The sequence below is a fragment of the Chelonoidis abingdonii genome, chromosome 7 (assembly GCF_003597395.2).
Source record: "Chelonoidis abingdonii isolate Lonesome George chromosome 7, CheloAbing_2.0, whole genome shotgun sequence".
NCBI classification, from domain to species: domain Eukaryota; kingdom Metazoa; phylum Chordata; order Testudines; family Testudinidae; genus Chelonoidis; species Chelonoidis abingdonii.
Genome location: NC_133775.1, coordinates 42,765,422 through 42,778,341, shown reverse-complemented (window position 1 = coordinate 42,778,341; position 12,920 = coordinate 42,765,422). Strand labels below are relative to the sequence as shown.

Sequence of the window (12,920 nt, the reverse complement as noted above, 5' to 3'; positions counted from 1 at the left end):
TAGCTTGAACAAATACTACTTGTTTACTTGTGTTGCCAATCTCCAGATGAGTTTTTCTAGAACAAAAACTGTTAAGATATGCTGTTCCCTCATGTAATATTTCCTACAAGGTGTCTGCCAGCAATGGGCGTTTTCCCCTTTGGAGGTGGAGAGGCTATCAAATAAGGTAATTTTCAAATTCACAGTCTATTCACCACAGGGGAGTAAGTAGCCAAGTAGAATCTGTTGCCCTTAGGATTTTTGCCTGTGCTGATTAATTGTTTTCCATTCTAGGCTATCACATTGGTAAAATATTTACATTATGTCTGATGAAAATCTGCTAGGAAATGAATCCACACAGTGTTGCTGCCTTTTGATTTTCCTTGTCTCTGAAACATTGCCACGGTTTTTGGTTTATTTGTACTTTTCTCTCTATCCCTTGCAGTCACACTCAGTAATTGGCCTAATAAAAGGTAGAAATAAGAATTTATTACAGCTTGAGCAATACTTAAAACAAACTTTTATTTGCTGGGACAGCACTTTTTATCTACTTGCTGCTGTATATTTTGACACTCCCTCTAAATACTAAATCTGACTTTATTAAAAGTTGAATCACTGCACTTTTTTTTCTGCGTGTAGGGGGTTGTCATTGCTTTTGCAGTTTCTGAGGCAGACTAATATTTCTATATAAATAAACATTTCATTTTAATGAAGCTTCAGGAGATGCATTTAAGCAGGGGCTATATCGACTTCATTACTGTCAATCCACAAAAGTTGCATGATTTAAAGAAAATATTCTTTAATACTTTTGTAAATTAGCCTTGGTGTAATTCTGACGATGACTAGAATGAATACAGATTTAGTGTTTTTATAACATTTTTCTCAAACAAAGGTATCTTTTTATTCAGAGTGGTTTGATAGAGAAGAAAACATGGTAGTCAGACTTCATTGTGACTCAAATTCTGACACTGAATTTGTATTTCATCCATATAGCAGATGTAAAATGATGAAGGGAAAATAATTTTAAAAAATTGTCTTAAGAAATTGCAATACAAATTCCTGAAATTGTTTATGCAGGAATTTTTATTTTTTTATCTTCCAGTGTTAAAGCAACAAGAAAACATTTAGAATGTCCTTTGGTGGAATCTTATTACACTTGTTATATATGTAAACTGATATTCTTTGATGCCAGCACGTTGCCCATACAGAGAAATCTCTGCACAATTAAATGAAAGGAGAAAAGAAAAAAAAAGATTAAATAAAAAGTAATATTTTTCTTATCCGATTAGAATTAAATACATTAATAAATTGGTAACACAAATTGTCAATAATACAAAAAATCTACATTGTACATTATTTCAAGAAAAATAACTTCATTTGAATACAAAAGGATAAATACACTTTTTGTCCTATAGCCACTCTTGTATAGTAGATGAACACAGCATCTTACTGATGCGGTGCTGCTAAAATATACAAGGATATGACTGTCTTGAGTTTTATTGAGGGGGGCTGTTACACATGTGCATCACTAATATCAGACAAAGAAACCTTTCAACCAACAAGGGTTACAGAGCAATGTTCACTAAAGCACAGGTTAGAAGGGATCTAGGGACTGAAGCAGGCCAATATGGCAGCTTTAACAGATTTCCTTATACCCACAATGCACTGACAGCAAAGAATGCCTCTATTTGGTTGGTCCACACACTGGGCAGAGGTACAGTAGCGCACCATATCAAAGTGGCAAATGTTTATTATTTTCCATTTTGGGGGCTTGTCAAAGCCTTTTCAATCCTGTGTACTCTTTGCAGCTGGCATTGTTGTTTGTAGTAATAGACTTGGCAGCTGCCAACTTGTCTTGAGTCAGAAATTAAGTCTTTTGACGCCGAGTGCCGTCCACAATTGATTAATATGGCTTAGTTCAGTTGGGCCGCCTTAGTTTATACGTAGTTTTATTCTTTTTCTTAAAATTTTAGTAGCAAATGCTTGGGTTTTGTTTTGTTTTTTTTGTGGCACATTCCTTCTGAAGCAGTCTGCACGCGATGCCATCAACCAGACGGAGCCTAGAATACGAGAAGCCCAGTTACTCCTAGTAGAGCAGTGAGCGGTAATAAAGGGCCATGCAATACTGCCACATTGCCGGAGTTTTGGCTGCAACCTCCTGGATCCCTTTCACACTTCAGCTTTTCACACAAAATTCCAGTGTAGGCTGGAGGGCACTGGCATCGCATGTTTTTGAGGCATGTTCCTCCATTCTGGCATTGCAGTAGTTCCTTGTCGCATACATTTGCTACAGAACAAGGGGAAAGATAGAAGAAGAGCAGAATAAGCTTAAGTTCATTTGTTACAGAAAGCTTTGAACGTACGTTTTTTTTCTCCTTAGAGATGTAAATAGATATGTGATTCCAGCTTCCCAACAACTGCTGTTTACAATTTTTATCATTTAGCTATTTTCCCACACTTTTTTTTGCTTTAACCTTAGAGAATATGATCTTCTATTTCAGACACCTGAATACTCAGTTACTTAATATCTACTGTTTGTCAGTGTCTTTATAATTATTGAACTGGAATGCTTGGTGAGTGCCTTATTTGAAAGGACAATGTGTATACTAGCATCACAGAGCTCTTGAAAAACATTAATGGCAATTAAAAATGCAACACAATGAGGTGAAATGAATAGAACTGTATGAGAAATCTGTCCCTGATACTGAGTGACTTTTATGTATTAATGTTCTGGAAGATAAACAAAAAGCAGTAGGGGATATGGCATGGGAAAGTCAGCAGGCTCTATGGGTGTTAAATGACGTTAGTTTAAATGCACACACCATGTCAATGTGAGAACAGAGGGAAGGGCACCATTTTCATCACAGGCCTACGTATTTCTTCTTAATTGTGTATGGTGCTTGGGCACCAGGGTAAGACACAATTTAGAAATACTGAAGCTAGGGGGAAAGGGTCACTAGGCTTTTGTTTTTCATTCATTAAACAAAACTGGATTGAAACATTCTCCTATAGGGGCATGTACAGGCACACCGTGCTATTGTCTCACTGTAAATTCTAGATTATATTATAGAGTAGAATATGCTATGAATTATATTCCCATTTTAATGGAATATGTTCATAGATTCAAAAGCCAGAAGGGACCATTGTGATCACCAAGTCTGACCTCCTTTATAATACAGACCATAGAGCTTCCTCCAAATAATGTTTGTTTATTTTAGTTTTACTTTATGGAGGACAAAGGGACTGATCCTGCACTCCTAATTTGGGCAGAATTCCCATGCAATCATTAGGAATTAAATAAAGGAAAACATGATTGGATCTAGTGTAAGGCCTCCAGGATTTGGAACAATATTACATATTGCTTAAGCACGTAACATCCAGAGAACACCCTAAAGGAGGCAAAGTAGAACAAGAAATTATTCCCAGTCTTTCCATTGTGAGATATGCTAATTGTTCTTTACATTCATAGATTTATAAATGCTTCGCTTTTTTTAACGTATAAATACCATGAAAGCTAAAATCCAAACAGGTGGCCCAGATTCTCAAATGTTGTTTGGTAAAGCTCTGCAGAGCTTTACCAAGGCTGTATGGTGATTTACATCAGCTTTAGGAATGTCTGGCCCAAAGCATTTCTAAAAATGGCTTTGATTTGTGAAAAACAAAGTTGTGTTTTATCTACCCCCTCTTAACACCATCCCCTTGAACTAAAACAACAAATAAGTCCAACCATCCCAAACACCATGAGTTGTTTTCATCCTTAAATGTCCTTTCCCACATATATCCACTTTCTAGTTCAGTTCATATAAATGAGTCAAATAATGATGTTGCTGTGCTTCCTCCCCAGAATGTAATAATATGAAAATAACCAAAAGGCAACATCTACCCAAGTTTCGCACTTGACACCTTTCTCAATTATTCTTTCTTTTTGACCAATTAATATAACATTGAAAAGCATCCACAGTTTTTGTTCAGTAAGTGTCTCAACTGATTATCAAAGTTCAACTAATGCAGTATATTCAGGATATCATGAAGAGGAAGAGTATGTCTGCATTTCTGTGTTCTTTAGTATAGTACATTTGGCTATTTTTACATGATGAATATAAACTAACTGGAATAATAATAAAGTAAATTTGATGAGATTTACAGCGTGGGATAATACTGCATACAATGGTACCAAATCCAGAATGGTAAACTAAAGTTTTCCATATTCAAAGTAAAATTTGGTTGTCTGTTATAATGAAGACCAGTAAATATTTATATATAATCATACAATTTATGTAGTATTAACTTAATCATAGCAATAGTAAAGATCAAATACAAAAGTTGGTGGGCTTTGCTTATTCTAATGTAACAAGCCTGTAATGTTTTCTTTGATTAGGACAATAGTGGTGGTGAAATATCAATAAATAAAGAGAGATACACCTATCTCATAGAACTGGAAGGGACCTTGATGGGTCATTAAGTCCAGTCCCCTGCCTTTACTAGCAGGGCCAAATATTGTCCCTGACAGTTTCCCCCCGGGTGCCCCCAGGACTGAATTCTCAACCCTGGGTTTAGCAGGCCTATGCTCAAACTAGTGAGCTATTCCCTCCTGCTGTCTTGATTAATTGAGTAGAAATCAATAGTTAATTAAATACTCTTTTTAAATAGATGAGATCTTTTTTCTTAATGTTTTGTTTTGAATCCAAATTAGATATATACCAAAGTTTGCCTTTTCCAAGTAGCCAATTAAACAAGCTTATTCACTAGTACATTTTCTGTTTAAAAATTTTGTTTTTGACACACACTGATTTTATCGCTAGTTTTCTGGGTGTGAATTATTGTGGTAGCATTCCACAGTACATTCACTGCTAACTCCACCTGATCTACTGACACAATAAAGCACTTAGAAATCTAACTGCTATAAAATACCCCCACAATAATTTGCACCTACAAAATTGCAGATGGAACATCACACAGGATGCTTTTCAAAATTAGGCCCAATATCTTTCATTATATCTGATGTTTTCTTAAGTCATAAAAAGAACTGCTGCATAAAACGTCTCAACGTCAATGCTTTTTTGTGTACTCACAAAAACCAGATACAAAGGCTAATGAAAGAAGACAAAGGCATAGTTTAATGGCCTGAGCAAAGTACTAGATGTTAGTAATTCTGAGTTTCTAATCCTTGTAATGTCAGTGACTTCTCTTATGAACTTGGCAAGTCATTTAATTTCTTTCTTAATTTTCTCTTCTGTAATACACAGATAATAATTAGGATTGTTTTGGAGGATGGAGGCAAACAGTTGTGAAAGTTTTCATGAAATTTCTGGTTTCTAATAATTTTATATTTGTTGTAATTTTCCAATCAGTTCTAATATCCTAACGTACATCACAGCAATGTTGGAAGGAAAGATGCATTGTTTGCAAATGGCTTTGAAAATGACAAGCCCTGTCTACATTCAAACTGCCATTATGTTGCTACTATTTTATTGACTTAGACCTGCATTAACTTCAAATAATGTTTCCAGCACATAAGTAGCACAAAGCTATGTATCTGTATTTGAACTGTGACCAAAGGTGCTCACTTAACTAAGCCTAATCAGTTTGCTGCAAAGACCAAGAGAAGGGCTGATACGTTAGTTATAGTTAGATTGGAAAATCTCTTAATTTTTTTCCTGCTACGTTTTAAATGTTAAATGCAATATTTTGCCAGGAGTGTTTACCCTGATACTTGTATTATTATGTATTTGCTCCCTATCAAACAAACCCAATGACAAACAATAATAAAAATTTAACATCCCCCTTCCAACACTGTGAAATGAACAAGGCTCTATTTGTTCTTGTTTCTATTAAAGAAATGTCAAGGTAGAAACAATTGTCTGTATTAGGCTAGGAATAAGATCCATAAAGTACCCATCCAGCTACTTTAAATTAGTGGTGGTTATTTTCAGAGTTTGTGGTACCATCTTTTGCTTCCATTTATTGACACCATTCAGATAAGCCATGCCTTAGTAAGAGGTCTGCAGTCACTCCTGTGGTGAGAAAAGGACTATATGTAATGTCTTGAAAGATTAGCTATTTGCTTTTGGTGTTGGAGGCATGGTGCAGTATGTGTAAAAAATAAATTAAATAAATAAATAAATGAGTCATTGCAGGCAGTTTCAATACAGTAGAAGTTCAGTTACGGACACCTGGGGAATGGAGGTTGTTTGTAACTCTGAAATGTTTGTAACTCTGAGCAAGTCATTATGGGATGCTCCTCAGGGTGGACTGCTTGGAGCAGGGACTCACAGCTCTGCAGTGGCTGTCTGGTGAGTTGGGGTGGGGACAGGCAGCCAGGGCTGCCCAGAGGGGAGGGCAAGTGGGGCAATTTGCCCTGGGCCACGCAGGGGCCCCACATGCCCTGGCCTGGCGGTGGTCCAGGTCTTGCTGCCGAAGACGCAGAGCGACTGAAGGGCCCCCTGCCACCGAAATGTACCGTGAGCCCTGGGCCAGTGGTGGTCTGGGTCTTTGGCAGCATTTTGGCGGTGGGGAACCCTTCAGTGCTGCCGAAGATGTGGCGCAACTGAAGGGCCCTCGCTGCAGAAATGCTGCCGAAGACCCGGACAGCCACCGGGTGAGTACAAGGGCTGCAACTCCCCCACTTTGCCACAGACCCTCTGAATCCTCTGGGTGGCCCTGCAGGCAGCTGGTTCTAGCCCTGTCTGCAAGGGTGATGAATGAGGCACCCTGGGGCACCGCAGTGTCAGTGGGTGCGGGGTGCAGGCTGTGGCCCTTTAAAACTGAGCTGCTCCTCCCGAGCACAGCATGCAGGAAGGAGCTCGGGCTCGGGCTCCAGCTCCAGCTCCAGCAGTTTATACTCCAGGCCAGGTTTCAGTAGCAGCTCGGGAAATTTCTTTCCCGGGCTCTGAACTTGCAAGCTGGTCCCCTTCCCAAACAGGGGGAAGGGAGAGGGGAAAAGAAGATGGCGAGTAGGGGGTGTTTGTGGGGACAGGCAGTCCAGATGTACCTATCTTTAAGATCCAATACAGGCACAATACAGTATAGTGTTTGGGTTTTTTTTTGTCTCACTGTAATTACTTTAAAAAAAAATCATCTTCAGAAAACAACCTCCAAAAGGCAAATAGGTTTGTTTTTCTCCCCACGTCTCCCTTCTCCCTCCCCCCCCAAAAGCCTTTGTTTTCCATCACAGAGCAAATGCTCTCACGATATAAGAGAAGAAAAGGGCCTTTTTTCTCTGCAGGACCATTTATGGGATCATATACTGTTAGTCTGTCTATCCATCCTAAGGCACAAGCGTCTAGTCTAATATGTAACAAGGAATGAGATGGGCAGAGTGGAATGGATTCTAGGGGGAGGAGTATTGGATATGTGGTGTGCTTTTGCTCATCCTACATGGGATTTTGTGCCCAGTGAATCCACACAATACAGAAGTCCACTTGTCAAATCCCTATCCCATCCTGAATTGGAGAAGAAGGGAAGTTTTGTGGTTAAAGCCCTGGACTGACCCTTCGGAGATATGGGTACAATTTCTGACTCTACTACAGATGCCCTGTAAGATCTTGGACAAGTCACTCAACATTTATGCATCTCAGTTACTCATCTATACAATGGGGATAATACTCTTTTGTTGTTGTTGTCTGCTTTGTCTATTTACATGGTACATTCTTCGGGTGAGAGATTCTTACCTGATGTATCTATATAGTGCCTAGCAAAATGGGGCACCAACTCAATTGGTGCCTCTAATCACTACTGTAATACAAATAAATAATAACCCTTCACATAGGAGCTGTGAAGATCTATGCAGGAGATCTCTGTAGCATTCAGGGGTATTGATTACTCTCTCTCAGCAGGGTCTCCAAGGTTCCTGAGGAAGTGGCCTGCATATTTAAAGCTGGCTTTGGTGTCTCAGAAATTAGTATTTTGCTGTGGTGTTATAGCTGTGTTGGTCCCAAGATATTAGACAGACAAAGTGGGTGAGATCTGAAGAAAAGCTCTGTGGAGCTCAAAAAGCTTGTCTCTTTCATCAGCAGAAATTGGCCCAATAAAAGATGCCACCTCACCCACCTCGTGTCAGCAATTAGTATGTAGACTACAGTCTTCTGATTATGCTATTCTCAGATCACTGCACTAGATGGATGAAAGCCACCTGCAAAATTGGACAAAGTTTGCAAGCTTTGCCAACCTAGGGAAAAGACACTGCAGTTAACTCAGAGAATTAATTCTCTAAGTTAAAACTAGGCATCTTTCACAAAGTAATCATTAATAAAATATTGAAAATGTTTATAGGTTAAGACCTCCATAAATACTGAAAAAATGATTTTTGTGACTATTTCATACAATTTAGTTGGACACTTAATCAAACATATGGATTTTGCATTATTGTTAATTATCAGCAGAGAATAATTGATAACTTTTCATGCATTCATACTGTATTAAATATTCACATATGAATAATGCATAGAGGAATTTCTCAGTTTGTTTAAAGTTTAACTTTCAGGCATTTGCAATTTAAAAAAAAAACATAGATATCAGGACTGCTGTTAGTTGATGTTACTACAACTCAGAGGAAAATTACATACAAAATTACTGTGTTTCTTTCAAGTGGGGACTTCAGGATCCAATTATAAGTTCTTTGTACCCTTACATCCTGTCTGAAGGTCAGTTCAGGGAAGAAAATGTGTTCCCCTCCTTTTTCTGGGGGACTTTCTTCTACTTTTGCTATATACAGCTTACTTAAAATAGCATCATAATGCCAAAACGGATAGGCAGGTGGGTCAGAAACGTAGATATGAGAGAGAACAGTCAGTTTTTCAAAAGGAAAATGAAGGTGATAACAAGGTTTGAGTCAGGAAAAAGGGGAGTTGCCTCTCCTCATCCAAAACTACGACAATCTTCACATTTTGTGTGTGTGTGCTAGAAACATTAAAAGGACCATTAAATGATAGAGTAAAAAGGTTATGGAAAGCAAACTTTTGATAAAATAGAGCTAGTGTCTCATTTTTTCTGTCTCTTCCTTTTGTTCTTTCTACATCCTGATTCATCTTTAGGTCTCTGCAGTTTTTCCTTATATTTTTTAGAATTTTTCATCCTTTTAAAATTTTTCAGTTCTCATTTTCTCTACAGCCCCTCCCCCCTTTCCTACAAGATAGTTTTCTTTTCTGATCTGTCTCTTGCCTATTTGTATTTTTTTCAGTATCTTCTCTCTCTCTGTCCCGTCTATTACAGCATTCCTTCCACAATCCCTTCCCATTTCTACCTCCCTAAATTATTTCTCCACCCCGAGGTTAGTCCTTTCTTCTTCATGCTCCCCTTGCAGTTTTTTGGGAGCTGGAGTGCAGGTATTGTTAATCCTATAAATGCATGTGATGAATGAGTTGTAGAGGGTAAAAGCATGACAGAGTAAATATATGAGTATCACCTTTCAAGAGTTGATGGATGGACAGCCCTGACTGCACTGTAGGACCTATCTTGGTCAGCTTTAATGGTTTTGACTTCAATAGGCTATGGATCAGGCCCTGTGAATGGTGAGTTAGCGACACCATTCCTCAACAGACCAAGTGTGAAATCCTGGATCCACTGGAAGTTTGCAACTGACTTCACTTGGCCTAGGATTTCATGCCTGGGCTGGGAAAGTCCCACTTGCAAGGTTGTGCACATCTGTCCCATGTTCACTGGTTGAGAATGATATTTAACATCATCTTTGCAGAAATCTAAATAGTTTAGTTTAAGATACGTTGTCAGTATGCTGATATACTTACCTGTGTGCACCCGTCCAGACTGATTGTTCTGTTAAACCATATCAAGTGGAACAGGAACAGTTACAGTGGAACTCAGATTTAAGTAAAGGTGTTCACAGATGGCTTCAGAATGTGTGTGTGTTTGTCCACATATAGAGAGAGCAGTTGGCTCTTGTGTGGAACTGCAGATAGCACATTTACATGCAGTGAAAAAATTAGGGACATACATTTCACTTTGGCATAAGAATGTCACTGTATCAAAGCGCAATATAAGAGGTTTAACTTTACTGCCAAATGCAGATCAGTGAGTAACTTGCGGTACTGTAAAGGCTCTACTACAAGCATTCTTCTATAAAAATGTGTTCACTTAAGTCAATAAATTGGTGGTGTGGGAATATGGAGAAAGGAGAAATCTGAAACTCTGTCTCTCTCTATTACAAACATTCTCTCTCTCTCTCAATCTCTCTCTCTCACACACACATGTGCACACACACACATTCATTCAGGTGAGCCTCTGCAGGCATGGGGCAGAAGCAGAATTTATCCATAAATGATCAAATTGATACTAGTTTAATAGGGCCATGAGAAAGCCAGGAGGGCTTTGGCTTCCTCGACCACGGGATGCTATTCAAGGAAGGACTGCTAGGCAGAGATGGCGTTCACCTTTCGAGGAGGGGAAAGACCCTATTTGCACACAGACTGGCTAACCTAGTGAGGAGGGCTTTAAAACCTGGGAGATGGGTCGGAAACAAGAGGGAGCGTGGCTATAATGGCAGAGAGAAAGGAGGGTCAGGGCAAAACTGGGAGGCAAGATCAAACCAGTATCTTAGATGCCTATATACAAATGCGAGAAGTATGGTAATAAGCAGGAAGAACTGGAAGTGCTAATAAATAAATACAACTATGACATTGTTGGCATCACTGAAACTTGGTGGGATAATACATGATTGGAATGTTGGTGTGGATGGGTATAGTTGCTCAGGAAGGATAGACAGGGGAAAAAGGAGGAGGTGTTGCCTTATATATTAAAAATGTACACACTTGGACTGAGGTGGAGATGGACATAGGAGACGGAAGTGTTGAGAGTCTCTGGGTTAGGATAAAGGGGTAAAAAACAAGGGTGATGTCGTGCTAGGAGTCTACTACACAGGCCACCTAACCAGGTGGAAGAGAGGTGGATGAGGCTTTTTAAACAACTAACAAAATCATCCAAAGCCCAAGATTTGGTGGTGATGGGGGACTTCAACTATCCAGATATATGTTGGGAAAATAACACCGCGGGGCACAGACTATCCAATAAGTTCCTGGACTGCATTGCAGACAACTTTTTATTTCAGAAGGTTGAAAAAGCTACTAGGGGGGAAGCTGTTCTAGACTTGATTTTAACAAATAGGGAGGAACTCGTTGAGAATTTGAAAGTAGAAGGAAGCTTGGGTGAAAGTGATCATGAAATCATAGAGTTTGCAATTCTAAGGAAGGGTAGAAGGGAGTACAGCAAAATAGAGACAATGGATTTCAGGAAGGTGGATTTTGGTAAGCTCAGAGAGCTGATAGGTAAGGTCCCATGGGAATCAAGACTGAGGGAAAAACAACTGAGGAGAGTTGGCAGTTTTTCAAAGGGACACTATTAAGGCCCAAAAGCAAGCTATTCCGATGGGTAGGAAAGATAGAAAATGTGGCAAAAGACCACCTTGCTTAACCACGAGATCTTGCATGACCTACAAAATAAAAAGGAGTCATATAAAAAATGGAAACTAGGTCAGATTACAAAGGATGAATATAGGCAAAAACACACAGGAATGCAGGGGCAAGATTAGAAAGGCAAAGGCACAAAATGAGCTCAAACTAGCTATGGGAATAAAGGGAAACAAGAAGACTTTTTATCAATACATTAGAAGCAAGAGGAAGACCAAGGACAGGGTAGGCCCACTGCTCAGTGAGGAGGGAGAAACAGTAACAGGAAACTTGGAAATGGCAGAGATGCTTAATGACTTCTTTGTTTCGGTCTTCACTGAGAAGTCTGAAGGAATGTCTAACATAGTGAATGCTTATGGGAAGGGGGTAGGTTTAGAAGATAAAATAAAAAAAGAGCAAGTTAAAAATCACTTAGAAAAGTTAGATGCCTGCAAGTCACCAGGGCCTGATGAAATGCATCCTAGAATACTCAAGGAGTTAATAGAGGAGGTATCTGAGCCTCTAGCTATTATCTTTGGAAAGTCATGGGAGACGGGAGAGATTCCAGAAGACTGGAAAAGGGCAAATATAGTGCCCATCTATAAAAAGGGAAATAAAAACAACCAGGAAACTACAGACCAGTTAGTTTAACTTCTGTGCCAGGGAAGATAATGGAGCAAGTAATTAAAGAAATCATCTGCAAACACACTGGAAGGTGGTAAGGTGATAGGGAATAGCCAGCATGGATTTGTAAAGAACAAATCGTGTCAAACCAATCTGATAGCTTTCTTTGATAGGATAACGAGTCTTGTGGATAAGGGAGAAGCGGTGGATGTGGTATACCTAGACTTTAGTAAGGCATTTGATACGGTCTCGCATGATATTCCTTATCGATAAACTAGGCAAATACAATTTAGATGGGGCTACTATAAGGTGGGTGCATAACTGGCTGGATAACCGTACTCAGAGAGTAGTTATTAATGGCTCCCAATCCTGCTGGAAAGGTATAACAAGTGGGGTTCCGCAGGGGTCTGTTTTGGGACCGGCTCTGTTCAATATCTTCATCAACGACTTAGATGTTGGCATAGAAAGTACGCTTATTAAGTTTGCAGACGATACCAAACTGGGAGGGATTGCAACTGCTTTGGAGGACAGGGTCAAAATTCAAAATGATCTGGACAAATTGGAGAAATGGTCTGAGGTAAACCGGATGAAGTTCAATAAAGACAAATGCAAAGTGCTCCACTTAGGAAGGAACAATCAGTTTCACACATACAGAATGGGAAGAGACTGTCTAGGAAGGAGTATGGCAGAAAGAGATCTAGGGGTCATAGTGGACCACAAGCTAAATATGAGTCAACAGTGTGATACTGTTGCAAAAAAAGCAAACGTGATTCTGGGATGCATTAACAGTGTGTGTGTGTAAACAAGACACGAGAAGTCATTCTTCCGCTCTACTCTGCGCTGGTTAGGCCTCAACTGGAGTATTGTGTCCAGTTCTGGGCACCGCATTTCAAGAAAGATGTGGAGAAATTGGAGAGGGTC

At 39.3% G+C, this 12,920-nt stretch overlaps 1 protein-coding gene across 4 annotated transcripts in view; it reads right to left on the bottom strand.

Annotated features, from left to right (window-relative positions):
* Positions 1 to 315: 315 nt before the first annotated feature.
* NTNG1 (netrin G1) overlaps positions 316 to 12,920 on the bottom strand; it is a 223,447-nt gene continuing 210,842 nt past the window's right edge. For all 4 annotated transcript variants that reach the window (XM_032803727.1, XM_075067837.1, XM_032803729.1 and 1 more), the window contains one exon: positions 316 to 2,266. In XM_032803727.1, the coding sequence (XP_032659618.1) occupies positions 2,040 to 2,266 (227 nt within the window). In that variant the 3' untranslated portion in view covers positions 316 to 2,039. The remainder of the gene's footprint in view (positions 2,267 to 12,920) is intronic.